This window comes from Cicer arietinum, chromosome 4 (assembly GCF_000331145.2).
Source record: "Cicer arietinum cultivar CDC Frontier isolate Library 1 chromosome 4, Cicar.CDCFrontier_v2.0, whole genome shotgun sequence".
In the NCBI taxonomy this organism is placed as follows: domain Eukaryota; kingdom Viridiplantae; phylum Streptophyta; class Magnoliopsida; order Fabales; family Fabaceae; genus Cicer; species Cicer arietinum.
In genome coordinates, this window is record NC_021163.2 from 5,283,794 (window position 1) to 5,298,854 (window position 15,061).

Sequence of the window (15,061 nt, forward strand, 5' to 3'; positions counted from 1 at the left end):
ATAATAATAATAATAATAATAATAATAATAATAATAATAATAATAATAATAATAATAATAATAATAATAATAATAAATAAATAAATAAATAAATAAATAAATAAATAAATAAATAAATAAATAAATAAATAAATAAATAAATAAAAATGATAATACAGTGTAGTGGCATAACAGGTATAATTGCCAAATTAAAAAGGTTCACGGGGAGACAATACAGTGTTGTGGATATGCAAGTGACAAGTCAAGACAAAATGCACGCAAACCATGCATCCAAATGCAAGATATATCTTGTTTCTTTCTTAAACCACATAGCATGGAAATGCAAACCAAAAGGAACGGTTTCCTTTTTTAAATTTACTTGCTTTCTAAGTCACTACTATTTAGCTGTGTTGCACACAACAAAGAATTGAGTGACATGGCTTCTAATTATGTTGCTGCTTTTCAACTTGTGTTATTTTGCATATGTATGGTTGTCGCAAATTCGGTTGAGTTCAGCCACCCAGCTGTTTTCAACTTTGGTGATTCAAATTCAGATACAGGTGAACTTGTTGCAGGGTTAGGCATTCAACTCTCCCCACCTAATGGACAAGATTACTTCAAAACTCCATCTGGGAGGTTCTGCAATGGCCGTCTCATTCTTGACTTCTTAAGTAAATTTCTATTCCTTTTCATCAAAATTTCTTAGCCAATGTTTAGAATACTTTTCGCATTCCAAAATCATTTGACTGTGATTTTACAAAAACTACATGAAGTTTATAAACATTGGTTTCCTTAACTCAAGTGATATATGTCTTTTAACTAAGGACAGCATTGTGAGGTTCCTTAATAAGGTGTTTGAAAATATAAGAAGGAAGAGTTGCATTCTCATGATAGTTACATGTGATTTTGGTTTATTGTTGCAGTGGATGCAATGGATTTGCCATTCTTAAATCCCTATTTGAATTCAGTGGGTTTACCAAATTTCCATCAAGGATGCAACTTTGCAGCAGCAGGTTCAACTATCCTTCCAGCAACTGCATCGTCGATAAGTCCATTTGGCTTTGGAGTTGAGGTAAATCAGTTTCTGCTATTCAGAGCTCAGGTTCTTAAATTGCTTGCAGGTATATAGAACAATTAATTCAAACATCTTAACATTACTTCAAGTTTGCTTGTTGTTATCTAATTCGTTCATGTGAAGGAAAATTTATCACAATAATGTTTCAGGCAAGAAATTTGATGAATATATCCCAGCTGAAGATTATTTCCAGAAGGGGTTATACATTTTTGACATAGGCCAGAATGACCTTGCTGGTGCATTTTATTCAAAAAGCTTGGACCAGATACTTTCATCAATTCCAACAATTCTATTGGAATTTGAAACTGGAATACAGGTTAGTGTTACTATGTCTACCAAAAAAACAATGAATTGAGACTTTTTTTTTAATTCAAAACATTTTATCCTAAAGAAAGAACGATTAAATTCCAAAATATAAAAATAGTTTCAATGTTGCTAGTTACATCCCTGTTTTTTCCAGTTACACTCAAATAGATTATTGACGTAAACTGGGTTTACGTAAAATTAAGTTTATGTACAAAGTAAACTAAGTTTACGCATGATACATGAATTGAGTTTGCATAACCTATTTGAGTGTGTAACTGGAAGAAAAATGAGCGTAACCAACATAAATGAAATAGTTTTGCTGAAATTAACACTCACTCTCTTATTTGTGCGTTAGAGACTATATGACCACGGTGCTAGGAATTTTTGGATACATAACACGGGTCCACTCGGATGCTTGGGTCAAAATGTTGCCAAATTTGGCACTAATCAATCAAATCTTGATGAATTAGGATGTGTTAGTTCACACAACCAAGCTGCTAAAACCTTTAATCAACAATTGCAAGCTTTCTGCAGCAAATTGCAGGGCCAGTATCTAGATGTAAATGTTACATATGTTGATGTCTATACCATCAAATTAGACCTCATTGCAAACTACTCCAAACATGGTAAGTATAACTAGCAAAAATTCATTATTGTCTCATCAAAATTAAACATATTATGACCTTCTTTTTTTTTGTATACAATGTTTCCAAGAGTTTTGGAGGTTAGTTGCTGTAGATTTTGAATTTCTAGCATGAAAGCCTTAGGCATCATGTGTCCTGCAGATTCTGTTATATTCATACCTATTATTGCAGTTCAAGTCATTTTCCTTTTTTAACATAATAAATTTCTGTGATTATTTGTTTGCAGGGTTTGAACAACCAATTATGGCTTGCTGTGGATATGGCGGTCCGCCATTGAACTATGACAGTCGTGTTTCTTGTGGAGTTACAAAGGTCTTGAATGGGACCACAATTACAGCAAAAGGTTGCAAAGATAGTAGTGTGTATGTAAACTGGGACGGGATTCATTACACCGAGGCTGCTAATCAATATGTCGCATCGCAAATTCTAACTGGAAATTATTCCAACACTCATTTGTCAGAAAAAATGCCATTCCTTCTCTAGCTCAAGTTCTAATTCAGTCTAATTATTGTTTTAATAATTTTACTCTATCTATGCTAGTTTCAAATAAAATTTACCAAACAGTAGAATATTAGGATGTTCTTGATGATTGTAAATTCATTTGGAAATTGTTTGAGCATAGCATTTGGTATAACATTTTCCTTTTCTGTTTACTAAGTTGCTTTTATTTTCTTAAACTTCTCTTATCAAAGTTTTATGCTTGATTAGAGTTGTATGACACAAAACACATGATATCATAAACCCTTGTTCCGACAATCGATAAATGTCGGAATCGAGTACATAAAATTTGGCATATAAAAATAGTCCAACATACATATTTTGGAATTACATTTACAAGCCAAAAAAATCTGATCTTATTTGTCAGCTTTCTCAAACTCAATTGTAACATGAGCAAGGTTACAACTGCAGATTATACATCTGAATTTAAATAGTGATAATTTGGAAGACAGATCTAGTTGTATAATACCGTTCCTTTACTTTTTGGCTACATAAGCAAAGTATTGTAACATAGGAACCACGAACGCAACAACCAACAAACCTCCGACTACAAGAGAGAATTGTCCGCGTTTCTCATCTGTCTCTTCCTTGGTTTTGAAGTTAGACTCACGCTTATCGTCTTTAACTGTGGGGCCACCAGGATCTGGAAGCCCGTCAATGGCAGCAACTAGTCGTTTAGCTGTGCTATAAATTGCTTCGTTGTACTTCTCATCCGTAGCCAATACTGCAAATAAAAAATCAGATATGAGTAGTATTGGGCCCTGAAAAAATGATTACAAACATCAACTTAAACAGTTATGGACCATATGCGTTTTGTGATAGCTAAAAAGGGATTATCATGTGTTTATTTCCAAAAATGAAAACATATCTGTCATTATCGATATGGTCGTCGTGATCATTGAGTGTTGGAGTGTTTGCCATCTTGCATGCTGTAAATGCCCTTTATACGGCACAAACTCACCTCAATACTCAATACTCAATGCATCACATGTTATGGCCATAATCATATCAGAGATGATTCCTAAGCAGTTTACTGGTTTGAGCTAAGGGTTCAAACGAGTTAAAAGATCGGGGTTCAAACCCTGGTGAAGGAAGAAGTATTAACATAACGATTAATATACTAATATTTACCTATCCAAAGAAAACGAACAGATGACAATCAACAATTCAGTGATTCACACTTGCCATATTTTCGGTAAGAAAAAAAAAACACTCCAAGCCAGTGTTGTAAATCCTTTAAAACCATTAGGTGATAGATAAATCAAACGGTAGGAAGTAACAACAAGGATCACTCCTCCTACTGTTATGGTTAAAAGAGAAAGACACAACGATGACAATTAAGTTCTTATGTGATTCAAACAGTACATGCGCCAGAAAACAACAGAGTCCATATTCACTGGCCACAAGGAAGTACCTGGAAGGTTCTCCGACACGGTAGCATCAAGGATATTTTCTCCTATGGCTTGGATAAAAGCAGGTCCACCAGTAACTGCTCCTTCTTTCTGACTTGTTACAAGAACCACAACACCCTTATCATTGCCCTCTTCCACAGAAGGATACCAACGCTCCAAAATTTGGTCAGCATACTCAAAGGCATCGGCTTTACTCTGCAACCAAAGCCAACCACATCATCAAAATATTCAACATTTTTGTTTTGCACCATTTTAACAGTTTGTTGATGGAGAGTTACTTGTGTATTGTTTTTACTGTTTTCCGATTACAATTCAACACATAGATTGTCTATTTCAAAAATGTACTTAATATAGATTGGATTTTTAGCAACTTGGATTTTTTCTGATTATCATTTTATATTAGTGGTTATGACCAATTGGTGATATGTTGTTGGGCATAACTCATAGTTAACTGATAAGTGGATAGGTTGCTTGCCCTTTGGGCTTGGCCCAAACGTTTGTTGGGTGTGTGGGGAGCAATATCCATGCAAGGTAGTATTTAAACACTTGTAATTCGTAACCTTAAGCTTAAATCACAATATATAGGTAGTGCAACTACTCTACAATCGAAGACAAATATGTACAATTAATCGAACTTCGTGATCAAATCTCGTATGTTCTTTTAATTAAGTTTTTTCGTATCTATATTCTTTTGAAGCCTGTTCTAACAATTGTAATTGGTCATCGGTTTAGAGGTAAAACAACTTTACACTAAATGTCAATATCTCTATGATAATATTAAATTGAAATTTAACTAAAAAAACAATCAAGCATTTCATCATTTATTGGTGAACAACAACAAACAAAACATATAGAACCAACACCTCAATTCAATGACATATGGTTGTGTAACTAACCGTGAGTTTTCTAAGTGTAATAAAATTGATGTGAAAGTTCTTCCTTGATTCCAAATCAGACAACAACCGTTTTAAATCAGACTTAGTAACTCTACTAAGAACTCCAGCATCATCAACCACATAAGATTCCTTAGGTGGACCCTCATTAAGCACATCAAATTCAGAAGCCAATGCATTGCCACTATGCAGAATTGGGCTAAAGTTAAGTGCTAACGTAATAGCTAAAGCTGCAAGACCCTGTTGAGCATAAGTGAACCATGTTGTGGATGAAGGAAGGGATAGTGGTTTGAGTGATAAAGTTTGATTCTTTTTTAGATTGGAAACAATGGGTTTGCAGGAAAAGAGAGAGTTTGATTTGGGTTGGAGAGAAAGTGAAGATTTGATGTTGAGGAGTGGAGAGAGTGAGTTTGGAGGAAAAAGGGTTCCCATGAGGAAGATAAGGAAGGATTGGAATGAGGAAAGTTGAACTTCCTCTGTTCCACATCAGTCTCATGTTCTCTCATTTGGTTCAGATTTTGAGTGGTCTCAATTTTTTGGCTGTGTTTGGAAGTGGATAACGTATATTGCCATGTGGATCTTTGATATGCTTCAATTTTCCCCTACTTAATTAAGCTCTTTATTATTTATAAAAAAATGAAGAAATCAATATACTTTTCTATTTTTAATCTAGACTTAATTACTTTGCCCTAAAAGTGTAAAATAATTCTAATCATATTAACATACATTTGGAAACACTTTTGCATTCACATCCTAGTGAAAAATAACTATGTATTTTCATAAGCTAGATGACGTAGCTTTGAACTTGTCAACATTTAATTTTTTGCTACTACAAAAACAAACAAATAAAATTGGTGGATTGATTAATAAAAGTAGTGATAAATTTGATAGTGGTACAGTACAGTATATTAAAAAAGCTAGCAGTTTAATAACAGTTATGATAATTATCTGGACGGTGTTCCTTCTTTGATGGCCATTCTTTTATCCAATTTTGGCATTGCCAATACCAAACCCTTCATCTCTTTCACCTCAAAACCCATCATTTCTTCTCTCAATCTCAACCCTACCTCCAAAAGGCACTTCATTCTCCAAACTTCTTTGCTCTCCGTTGGATTTTCCTTTGGCATTTCCCTAACTCCTCAACTTCCACTTGCTCTTTCATCTTCCTCGCTTCTTTCTTCCATTGAAAATACCAATTCTTGGTTTCGATTCTATGGCGATGGCTTTGCTATTCGAATTCCACCACAGTTTCAGGATGTCTTGGAACCTGAGGTACATTCACAAACTCTTCTTACTATTACTATTCTTCTTTGCGTTGATTCTGTTGTTCATTTTTTGTAATATATTTCTTAATTCATATTCAAGTTTATAGCTTTTCATGCAAGTTCTTTAGTTTTTAATTTGTCAATTCTTATCTCTTCAAGTTTGTCAAATGCAATTTAGAAAATTATAATTAAAAACTAATCTGTGAAATGTGTAGTAAACAGAAACTTCAAGTGGACCCACGATGTGTTGGACACCAGAAACATCTTTAATCCAAAGTGCTTCGACGAAGCTAAATTTAGTCACGGTTAGTTGGAAATTGGAATTAGTCACAAATTTGTGCAAAGGACTCATTCAGATCCTCAATAAGGAATCATAGCATACTTAATGTGAGCACGATTAATAAAATACAATTTGTTCCTGGTTGTGATTCCATGCACAAGGATCTCCTCCGGGAGTTGTAGTTGAGACACTAAGTATGAGCCATGGTTGTTAAAGGGATGCAAAAAGAAAAGACTGCTTTGATTCCCCATTGCTGATAATAAAAAAAGGTTTAGAAGATTGAAATTGAAAAGGTTGTAGAGTGTGCGAATAGAAGCTATAGAAACATTTCTGATACCATATAAGAATGTAGACTAATGAAACTTCGAGGGAGAAGGAAAAAACAAATTATTATTGAGTTGTGATAATTAGAAGGTTTATACAGATATGCCCATCAGCTAACTGGTGCGAAATTTACTAACCAACATCAATTAACAGAAAACTAACATCGACTAGCTGCAACCTAATGATAGAAATCTAACAACAGCAACTAACTGAACAAGATGAGTGTAATAGCTATGTATAGCTGATTGATCAGTCTAATGAACCTTTGGAATTCATTTTTAAGAACTTGCATCTTTCAAAAAGTCGCATTGAAGCATTGTGAAATTCTCAGTATAGTGAGCTTATTTTTAATTTGCTTGTAGGATTTTAGTGCTGGAATGTCTCTTTATGGAGACAGGGCAAAGGAGAAGAAAGTCGTAGCACGGTTTGTATCTTCAGATGGGTAATAATTTGTTTTATCAAACTCATAATTTTTTACTTTCTTATTATGCACTTACATGTATGTTTAGAAGGAAAAAATATAAGCATCTCATCCATGATTGTAACAGATATGCGGTTCTGAATGTTATTACTCGGCCAACCAGTCAACTTAAAATCACCTTCTTAGAGGTAATCAGACAGTCAAGGGCATTTCATTTTTTTACTTACACGAACAAAAATATTCACCCTCCATTATATGTCTGTAGGGCATAAAATTTTCACCCAGTCAATGCGATGTGTCTGCACAGGCTTGGCCTTAGATTTTGTACTGTATTGTAAAACTTGTATCTTTTCTGTCTTTTTTTATTGGGTTTTTGTGCCTCAAGTCACTGTAACATAGATTATACCCAGTTGTTCTAATTTTTATTCTTGATATAAGGTCAAGGAACTTACATTTTCTTAAATGTAGTAGGCTCAGGATATAACTGGTTTAGGCTCCTTGAAGGAAGCGGCAAAATTATTTGTTCCAGGTGCAATTATGTTTTAATTTCTGCACAATTTTGTAGGTTCTCAATGAAGTTAATTTTGTTCTATGTTTATCTTTATGGTATAGAATACATTGTTATTTACCAACATTTAATTGAGTAAATGATATGATTACTTCATTGCTCTTTCTGTTTATTCCTAGTTCTTGGTTTTGGCGTCTCATTTCGCCCACGATGTACATGCAGGAGGGTCAACTCTTTACTCAGCAAGATCAATAAAAATTAAGGAAGAAGATGGTTTTAGGTAAGCTCATTTGCAAATTGCAACTGACTTGAACCATTACCGAGGACAACATACAAATTATAGTTTTGTTTTTTGATTTTTTTTTCTTTATTCTTTTTTATTATTATTTTTTTCAAAAAAAGGAAACAAGTTATCCAAGACTAGAAGGTCTGGCCTGTAAATAATGCTAGCATAGAAAACATTGTAAGCAATTTTTCTGTTGCACCAAACTCTGAAGCATTATCGACTTTTCTAATTTCAGGACTTACTATTTCTATGAATTTGGTAAAGATGAGCAGCACTTAGCATTGATGGCAGGCGTAAGAAGTGGAAAGGTTTGTCACTATGCATTTTACTAAACCATCCATATCAAGTTGGGTATGCAATGCCAGAAACATATCATAGGTCACACCAACTTTTGCTATATTTTTGGGAACATAAAATACAGAAAAGTAAATTATCTTGTCATTTTATTATAGGCTATTATTGCTGGCGCAACTGCATCACAGTCCAAGTGGGACACTGATGGTGTAAAACTTCGTTCTGCTGCTATTTCATTGACAATTCTGTAGCTATGTCTTGATATTTTTTAACTGGGTATGCCAACTCATAGTTTCAATGCTTTAGTGATATGGTTTTCAATATTTTTGTATTAAGTAATATTGTTCGCTATTTTAAGTCGAGGTTTCTATGTAAACCTCACGGAGTATAGAAGATCGTCAATTTCTTTGTAATGAGATTATATAATTTTGTAGTGTGTATGTATTCCCCCAAAAAATATGATATTCAAAATGTTTCTTAGTGCAAAGACAGTAGGAGATTCATTCACCAGCTTCATACTCTAAATTTGAATTTGAAGCTGAAGCCTGATCCAGCTGATGAGAGTTGAGAATATTGTTGTATCAATGTAAGCCATTTATGGGATAAACAGTTAATCATTCTATTTTAAGCTACTTCTTGTACTACTTCTAATCACTTGTATAGCATTTCTGTTTATAGTTTTCACATTGATGCTTCTTTCTGATTTGTAACCATTCTCTACCTGTAATGGATGATCACATTAATTTTGTTGCATGGCTCGTTTTATGCTTAACAACCAGTAAAAGCTGAAACACAGTTAATAATGCTTGGACTTCAAATTACTAATATTTTGTTGAATGTATTGAGTCTACTTCTTCTTCTTTTTAATTATTAGTGTAACAATTTTGCTCCAAATATTGACATTTGATGGATATGATTCATTATGGTTACACCCAAAAAAAATTATTTAAAGAGTTACTGAGGTATGATTCTCACTTATTTATATTAAGTCATCTCACATGAATAATAATTAACCACTCCTATACTATACTACTATCAGTGAGCACCGGCTTAGTCACATTTTTTTATTCTAAAGAGTCTAGCGGCGAAACTTACACACAAAATATAGAAAAAGAGGAGATCTCAAGTTTGAACTCCTGTCTTTAACATATTAAATATCCTTGCAACTATTATATGAAATGCATTTAAGAGACGACTTAATCATTTTTTTAATATGGAGTAAGTGGTTATAGCACCAAAATAAAATTAAGGATCTCTGTAATAAATGTAAAATTGTTTAATCCTTCCAATGATGTGATAATAATGAACTTGAGGCAGAATTAATTAACTTGCACAAAATTAACTTGCATAGCAATATCAATGTCATTGAGTTATAAGAGTGACTAGTAACCTTAATAAGAAAAGGAGATACACGTCAGAATGTTTGGTCAATCTTAAAATTGAAAAACATTTCATTTCAACCGAAAAAACTAAAACATAAGACTGGTTGTTTGTTGTCACGCTCAACATTACTAACCAATGGCTCAACAACCAAAGTCCACAACGTAACATATCATTTATAAAAATTGAAATTTGTAAACGTCTCACGGTTATTTTAGTTGATACTCCATGGTAAAATATAAGTAAAAAATATATTTGGTTTAATTCTTGGATCAATATATGTGTTTTTTATTTATATTCTGTTACAAATGTATATAGAATCAAGTGAACCAACTTTATTAATAACTCACTACATTTTGTCATCCAAAAACATGTTTCCTCATTAATTCCTCCATTAATCATAGGGATCAACAGATTCAATTCAACTCTACTGAGAAATGAAAGTCATTCATTCTCAACTTGAGTGAGTGAGTGAATGCTAAATATAGCTATGTTACCCTCACCACTTGATTTTTCAACTTCATATCTAAGCACAAGCACAATTGTTGCACTTTGTGTATTCTTCGGACTCCTCTGCTCTTGCATCATCGTTGGCCACCTTCTCGAAGAGAATCGATGGGCCAATGAATCCATCACTGCCCTCCTTCTTGTACACACACTCAACTCATTCTTCATTTGTTCTCCACTTACAATTATGCAACTTTCTATCTCAAAATTTTCTTGGATTGGTTAAATGAATGCAGGGTTTGTGTTCTGGAGTGGTGGTGTTACTAGTGACCAAGTTCCGAAGTACCAAGATTCTAATATTCAGTGAAGACTTGTTCTTTCTGTACTTGCTTCCACCAATCATTTTCAATGCAGGGTAAGTATGATTAACTTCTCATCCTTCTCTATCTCTTTATTTACTTCATATATTATTTCTTTTGTATAATAATTTCAAATTCCATGTCAGTTTCCAAGACAAGAAGAAGCAGTTCTTCAGGAATTTCATTACTATACTTCTGTTTGGAGTCCTTGGGACAGTTATTTCTTTCTGTCTCATATCTCTTGGTAAGATCATATTTGGCAACCCTCTTGAGTTTCAACTTGTTTTAATATCATTTTTGTGAAATATATTCAAAGTTATAAATAGAGTACATACACTAATTCGTTTAAATAGACTATTCTAAACTTAACGGATCTGATTAACCAGCCGAATACAATTATTAGAAATATACGTCATTTACAACAGTTCTGAACCTCATTCCGAAAGCCATTGATCAATAGTTTCTTTCACTATCAACTACTGAATCCATTAGTTGTTTCTGCAACTTCTCTAGGTGCTTTTCTGCTATTTACAAGAATTGGCATAACCAACCTGGGCATAAAAGATCACCTAGGTGAGACAGTATTTAAAAGCAAATCATGTATATCTATCTCTCTCAATATAATAATCATTTGTCCATATTCTGATTTGTTTGTTCACATTACATGTGAAGCCATTGGTGCCATATTGTCAGCAACTGACTCAGTTTGTACATTACAAGTATATTCTCTTCCCAGCTTAAACATAAATTTACATTTAAAAAATTTATATTTGGATTATTTTATGTCTTCATTTTCCTTTTCTGTTGAAGGTTCTGAGTCAAGATGAAACACCTTTGCTTTACAGCATTGTATTTGGAGAAGGAGTAGTGAATGACGCCACATCTATTGTTCTTTTCAATTCAGTCCAAACACTTAACTTCAGCACCATGAATGCTATTACAGCCTTGAAATTGTTGGGGACCTTCTTTTACCTCTTTTGCACTAGTACTGCCCTTGGTATAATAGTAAGTTCATGGTTGCCAAATCGAGATTCAAATCGTAAATTTGAAGACCTTTTTCTTGAATCGTGAATCAAATCTTATTGTGAATTGTAAGATAAATTACCTATAAAAATATGTCATTTTAAAATAAAAATCAAGTGACATAACAAAACTATAATTTGATATATCATATATGATCCTCAAAATAATTCAAGATTCAAGTCATATATCAAATGACAAAAGAAAAGTGGTTGGTTATACAAAGTTAACAAAAAACAAAAAAGTGCTTGACTACACTAAGTTTAGGTAGTGATTCATTAGAACGAATCAAGATTCATGTCCAAATAGATATACAATAGAGATTCATATTGATTGCATTCGATCTAGTACCGAATCGAGATACGACTCACATGTACTGATAACCCAGATAAGTTCAAAGTTAGTGGGAACAATATAGCCCAGTGAAAATTCCACATTAAGGCAGCACCTTCAAAAAGTGGATTTTATTTTCTAAATGAATTTTCATCACTTTATGTGTCTTGGACATAAAATTTTCTCCAAAAAAGCACTTAATTGATTGATATTCTGACTTATTATCCGATTAATTAATACATCTATGACCCTGCTTGCAAACAAAATTTTGAAAATCTGACTGTTGGTGGTGTTGTTGCAGCTGTATGCTGACTTGCTATATGATGATGAATTTTTCAGGTTGGCCTTTTAAGTGCTTACATTATTAAAACTCTTTACTTTGGAAGGTAAAAGTTTCCTTTGATTCTATAATAAGTTCATATAAATACACTTGAAACTATGGTAAACTGGATAACATTGAAATCTGAATAATTAACAGGCCAATTAACAAGAAAGATGTGAAAAGCGCAAAGAGTATAATAGTGTCACCCGTTGCACTCTCTCTGTTACAATTGTTTATTGCGGAAAAAAACCTGTATTTTTAGTCTTCAATCTTCATGCTTCCATTCTACTTAGAAACAATGCAACAATAAGGACCTATTTGAGATCTCGGATAAATTGAAAAGACGTTTTTGATAGAATGCACAGATCTATAGGTCCTTACAGTTTATTTGAATGCTTAAATAGGTCCTATAGTGTAACAAATGCTTAACAAAGTCTCAATGCCGCGCAACCTGACATAGCATCCTTTCATTTTCAGGCACTCTACAGATCGCGAAGTTGCACTTATGATGTTAATGGCATATTTGTCATATATGATCGCTGAGGTACAATATCACTATCTAAAAAGACACTTTAGTTGATTATTCATTATATTATTTTATTTTCTAAAGGATAGGAGAGTGTTGTTGTCATGTGCCTGGAGGTCAAGGGACCCTATCCCTGACCTCACTATTGTGGAATTATTCAGTTTATAATTTAAAGCTATATATATTTGTATCTGTTAGTCTCTTTTAAATTCAGAAACATAGATCACTTTCATTCACTTCAAAATATTGTTTCTAATACAATATATAAAAACAAAAAAGAGAAAAACAGTAGGACAGCAGTAGTCTGTCACCTAACCATGATTACAAAGTCTTAAACCACTCCAACAAGTATGGGTCACCATACTTTATGCAGAGGTAACTTGGACAGCAAAATAAAACTAAAGATAAAACAAAAGATCACAAAATATTGTTGGTGAACATCTCAAATCTCATGCTTTAACAGTATCTTTTGCAGCTTTTGAATCTCAGTGGGATTTTGACTATTTTCTTCTGTGGCATTGTTATGTCACACTATACATGGCACAACGTTACAGGAAGCTCGAGGACAACAACCAAGTAAGGACAGATCGTCAACATTTTTTCTGATAAAGATTAGTATATGTTAATGTTGATCAATCTGTTAAGATGTGAAGGAAATGCCAATTAACATGAATATATTTATTGAATTTAGAAAAATCATTTCATTCCGTTTTTTCTCCTCTTTTTTTCTCAGTGTTATTGGGCAACCAGCAATCTAAACTTTGTATTGATTCTTATTTCATTGAATCTTAATTAAACAAATAAATTTGTGTAGAAGTAGGAAAAAACTAATTAAACATAAAATTTACGTCAAATCTTGAATTACAAAATGCTTTCGCAATTTCAGGCACGCCTTTGCAACTATCTCATTCATAGCTGAAACCTTTATATTTCTATATGTTGGCATGGATGCTTTCGACGTTGACAAATGGAAAACAAGCAAAGCCAGGTAGCTGAAAACTTCTCTAGCTCAAACTGTAGTGTATATAATGGTTAATTATTCAATTTTTAAAGTTAATCATTTTCTTGTTGGAGCAGCATAGGAACTTCAGTCGCTGTCAGCTCAACTTTGATTGCATTAGTTTTGATTGGAAGAGCAGCTTTTGTTTTCTCTATTGCAAACATTACAAATTGCACCAAAACAAGAGAGAGCGCCAAAATCGAGTTTCGATCGCAGGTGATAACTATTGGCTTCTAATTCCCTCAAGCATTAACATTTTCGGTTGACTTCACTGAATTTTCAAATTTCAGTTTATAATATGGTGGGCAGGCCTAATGAGAGGTGCAGTGACCATTGCCTTATCTTATAACCAGGCAAGCACATGCTAATTCTATAACTTCATTCTTTGCTAAAAAAATATGTTGTGAGTTAGGAATTTGACAAGTGATGATTTCAAATGCAGTTTTCAAAATCTGAGATAGCATCAACTGAAGACTCTGCATTAATGATCACATCAACTATAATCCTTGTCTTATTCAGTACTGTGGTGAGTTTCATATTTCTAATCCATAGATGTAAATATGATGAATTGCGTGAGGATCTTATAAATACTAATTTGGTAGCTTCCATTGCAAACAAAAAACAAAATGTGAATAGGTATTTGGTTCCATAACGAAGCCTTTGATTGAGGCTGTGAAGTTAAGGCAATCAAAACCAGCTATTTCTGATTCCACTGATAATCAAGAGGATCTGAGATTACTATTCCTTGAAAGCAATTGTTCCATCAACCAAACAAATCATCACGAATCTCAATCTCGCAGACGAAGTAGCCTTAGTTTGATGATACGTCATCCTACTACTACGGTTCACTACTTTTGGAGGAAATTCGATGATAAGTTTATGAGACCCGTATTTGGTGGCAGAGGTTTTATTCCGGCTGTTCCTGGTTCACCACCTGCTGAAGAGGAGATTTCTTGAAACACAAGCAATTAGTACATGTTTTGATTTTGGTTTTGGTTTTAATTATAAAAAATATTTTTTACGAGGAACATTGAAAACCCGGTGGTATTTTTTGTTTAAAACTCAACAGAAAATGAAATAGTACTTGTCTGTTTTCATGGTCATATAATATTTTAATTCTTGTTTCAGCAAAAATATATTGTAATGCTTGGGAATCTATGTAACCAATTTTTCTTACCATATTTGGACAGCATGTTCATAGGAAACTATTTCTATTTTGTTGTTATGAAGCAAAGATTAAATCTAATTTATAATATTTCTTCGCCAATTTTTTAAAATCTATTTCAATATTAACCGATATAAATTACACAATGAAAAAATAGTGTATGTATAGTTGATTATCTAGTGTGTTTTATTGGAAATGTTTTGTCTTTTAATTTTTTGATATGAAGATGTTTATGTAATTGCAAACCGATTTGAATATAGAGATACTGTATTTTAATCCCACACGAACAAAGCCTTGTTGTAAGTGTACTCTTTGTTATTCGCC

The 15,061-nt window shown here is 33.1% G+C and overlaps 4 protein-coding genes across 10 annotated transcripts; 3 read left to right on the plus strand and 1 right to left on the minus strand.

Moving 5' to 3' along the window:
- Window positions 1-110: 110 nt before the first annotated feature.
- On the plus strand, window positions 111-3,209 carry LOC101510140 (GDSL esterase/lipase At1g54790). The gene is made up of 5 exons (XM_012714547.3): window positions 111-650; window positions 903-1,100; window positions 1,204-1,370; window positions 1,716-1,986; window positions 2,231-3,209. Exons 1-5 carry the CDS (start codon window positions 416-418, stop codon window positions 2,485-2,487), a joined length of 1,128 nt encoding a protein of 375 aa, XP_012570001.1. The 5' UTR covers window positions 111-415; the 3' UTR covers window positions 2,488-3,209.
- LOC101509826 (UPF0603 protein At1g54780, chloroplastic) lies at window positions 2,739-5,316 on the minus strand. Its single transcript, XM_004495693.4, has 3 exons — window positions 4,811-5,316; window positions 3,917-4,109; window positions 2,739-3,226 (listed from the first exon to the last, which is right to left on the minus strand). The coding sequence occupies exons 1-3, from the start codon at window positions 5,237-5,239 to the stop codon at window positions 2,979-2,981; spliced, it is 870 nt and encodes a 289-aa protein (XP_004495750.1). The 5' UTR covers window positions 5,240-5,316; the 3' UTR covers window positions 2,739-2,978.
- Window positions 5,317-5,691: 375 nt separating this feature from the next.
- On the plus strand, window positions 5,692-8,829 carry LOC101509505 (uncharacterized). Of its 3 annotated transcripts, XM_012714425.3 has the most exons (8): window positions 5,940-6,079; window positions 6,288-6,377; window positions 7,039-7,118; window positions 7,225-7,285; window positions 7,569-7,626; window positions 7,828-7,885; window positions 8,127-8,199; window positions 8,344-8,829. In XM_012714425.3, the coding sequence occupies exons 2-8, from the start codon at window positions 6,315-6,317 to the stop codon at window positions 8,434-8,436; spliced, it is 486 nt and encodes a 161-aa protein (XP_012569879.1). In that variant the 5' UTR covers window positions 5,940-6,079; window positions 6,288-6,314; the 3' UTR covers window positions 8,437-8,829. The 3 variants fall into 3 exon arrangements, 2 of the variants coding, with proteins under 2 accessions (XP_004495749.1, XP_012569879.1); XR_003472480.2 differs by lacking the exon at window positions 6,288-6,377 and having other exon boundaries at window positions 5,692-6,079; window positions 7,785-7,885; XM_004495692.4 differs by lacking the exon at window positions 6,288-6,377 and having other exon boundaries at window positions 5,699-6,079.
- A 1,056-nt stretch (window positions 8,830-9,885) lies between these two features.
- Window positions 9,886-14,802, plus strand: LOC101509175 (sodium/hydrogen exchanger 1-like). Of its 5 annotated transcripts, none has more exons than XM_027333507.2 (14): window positions 9,886-10,214; window positions 10,309-10,427; window positions 10,518-10,615; window positions 10,885-10,944; window positions 11,044-11,090; window positions 11,182-11,376; window positions 12,026-12,063; window positions 12,524-12,590; window positions 13,036-13,148; window positions 13,459-13,560; window positions 13,650-13,788; window positions 13,863-13,925; window positions 14,015-14,098; window positions 14,209-14,802. In XM_027333507.2, exons 1-14 carry the CDS (start codon window positions 10,041-10,043, stop codon window positions 14,527-14,529), a joined length of 1,620 nt encoding a protein of 539 aa, XP_027189308.1. In that variant the 5' UTR covers window positions 9,886-10,040; the 3' UTR covers window positions 14,530-14,802. The 5 variants fall into 5 exon arrangements, with proteins under 5 accessions (XP_027189308.1, XP_027189310.1, XP_012569860.1 ...); XM_027333509.2 differs by having other exon boundaries at window positions 13,048-13,148; XM_012714406.3 differs by lacking the exon at window positions 12,026-12,063 and adding an exon at window positions 12,064-12,110.
- Window positions 14,803-15,061: the final 259 nt, after the last annotated feature.

Bases quoted from the DNA above. Each gene is read 5' to 3' on its own strand.
- LOC101510140 (XM_012714547.3), top strand. From the start codon at position 416: ATGGCTTCTAATTATGTTGCTGCTTTTCAACTTGTGTTATTTTGCATA. The intron at 651-902 runs GTAAATTTCTAT...TTATTGTTGCAG, and splicing joins TCTCATTCTTGACTTCTTAA to TGGATGCAATGGATTTGCCA. The intron at 1,987-2,230 runs GTAAGTATAACT...ATTTGTTTGCAG, and splicing joins TGCAAACTACTCCAAACATG to GGTTTGAACAACCAATTATG.
- LOC101509826 (XM_004495693.4), bottom strand. From the start codon at position 5,239: ATGGGAACCCTTTTTCCTCCAAACTCACTCTCTCCACTCCTCAACATC. The intron at 4,110-4,810 runs GTTAGTTACACA...CTTTGGTTGCAG, and splicing joins TTACACTTAGAAAACTCACG to AGTAAAGCCGATGCCTTTGA. The intron at 3,227-3,916 runs GTACTTCCTTGT...TTTTATTTGCAG, and splicing joins CGTGTCGGAGAACCTTCCAG to TATTGGCTACGGATGAGAAG.
- LOC101509505 (XM_004495692.4), top strand. From the start codon at position 5,777: ATGGCCATTCTTTTATCCAATTTTGGCATTGCCAATACCAAACCCTTC. The intron at 7,119-7,224 runs GTAATAATTTGT...TGATTGTAACAG, and splicing joins CGGTTTGTATCTTCAGATGG to ATATGCGGTTCTGAATGTTA. The intron at 7,627-7,827 runs GTGCAATTATGT...ATGTACATGCAG, and splicing joins GGCAAAATTATTTGTTCCAG to GAGGGTCAACTCTTTACTCA.
- LOC101509175 (XM_027333505.2), top strand. From the start codon at position 10,041: ATGCTAAATATAGCTATGTTACCCTCACCACTTGATTTTTCAACTTCA. The intron at 10,215-10,308 runs GTACACACACTC...AAATGAATGCAG, and splicing joins CCATCACTGCCCTCCTTCTT to GGTTTGTGTTCTGGAGTGGT. The intron at 12,591-13,047 runs GTACAATATCAC...TATCTTTTGCAG, and splicing joins TGTCATATATGATCGCTGAG to CTTTTGAATCTCAGTGGGAT.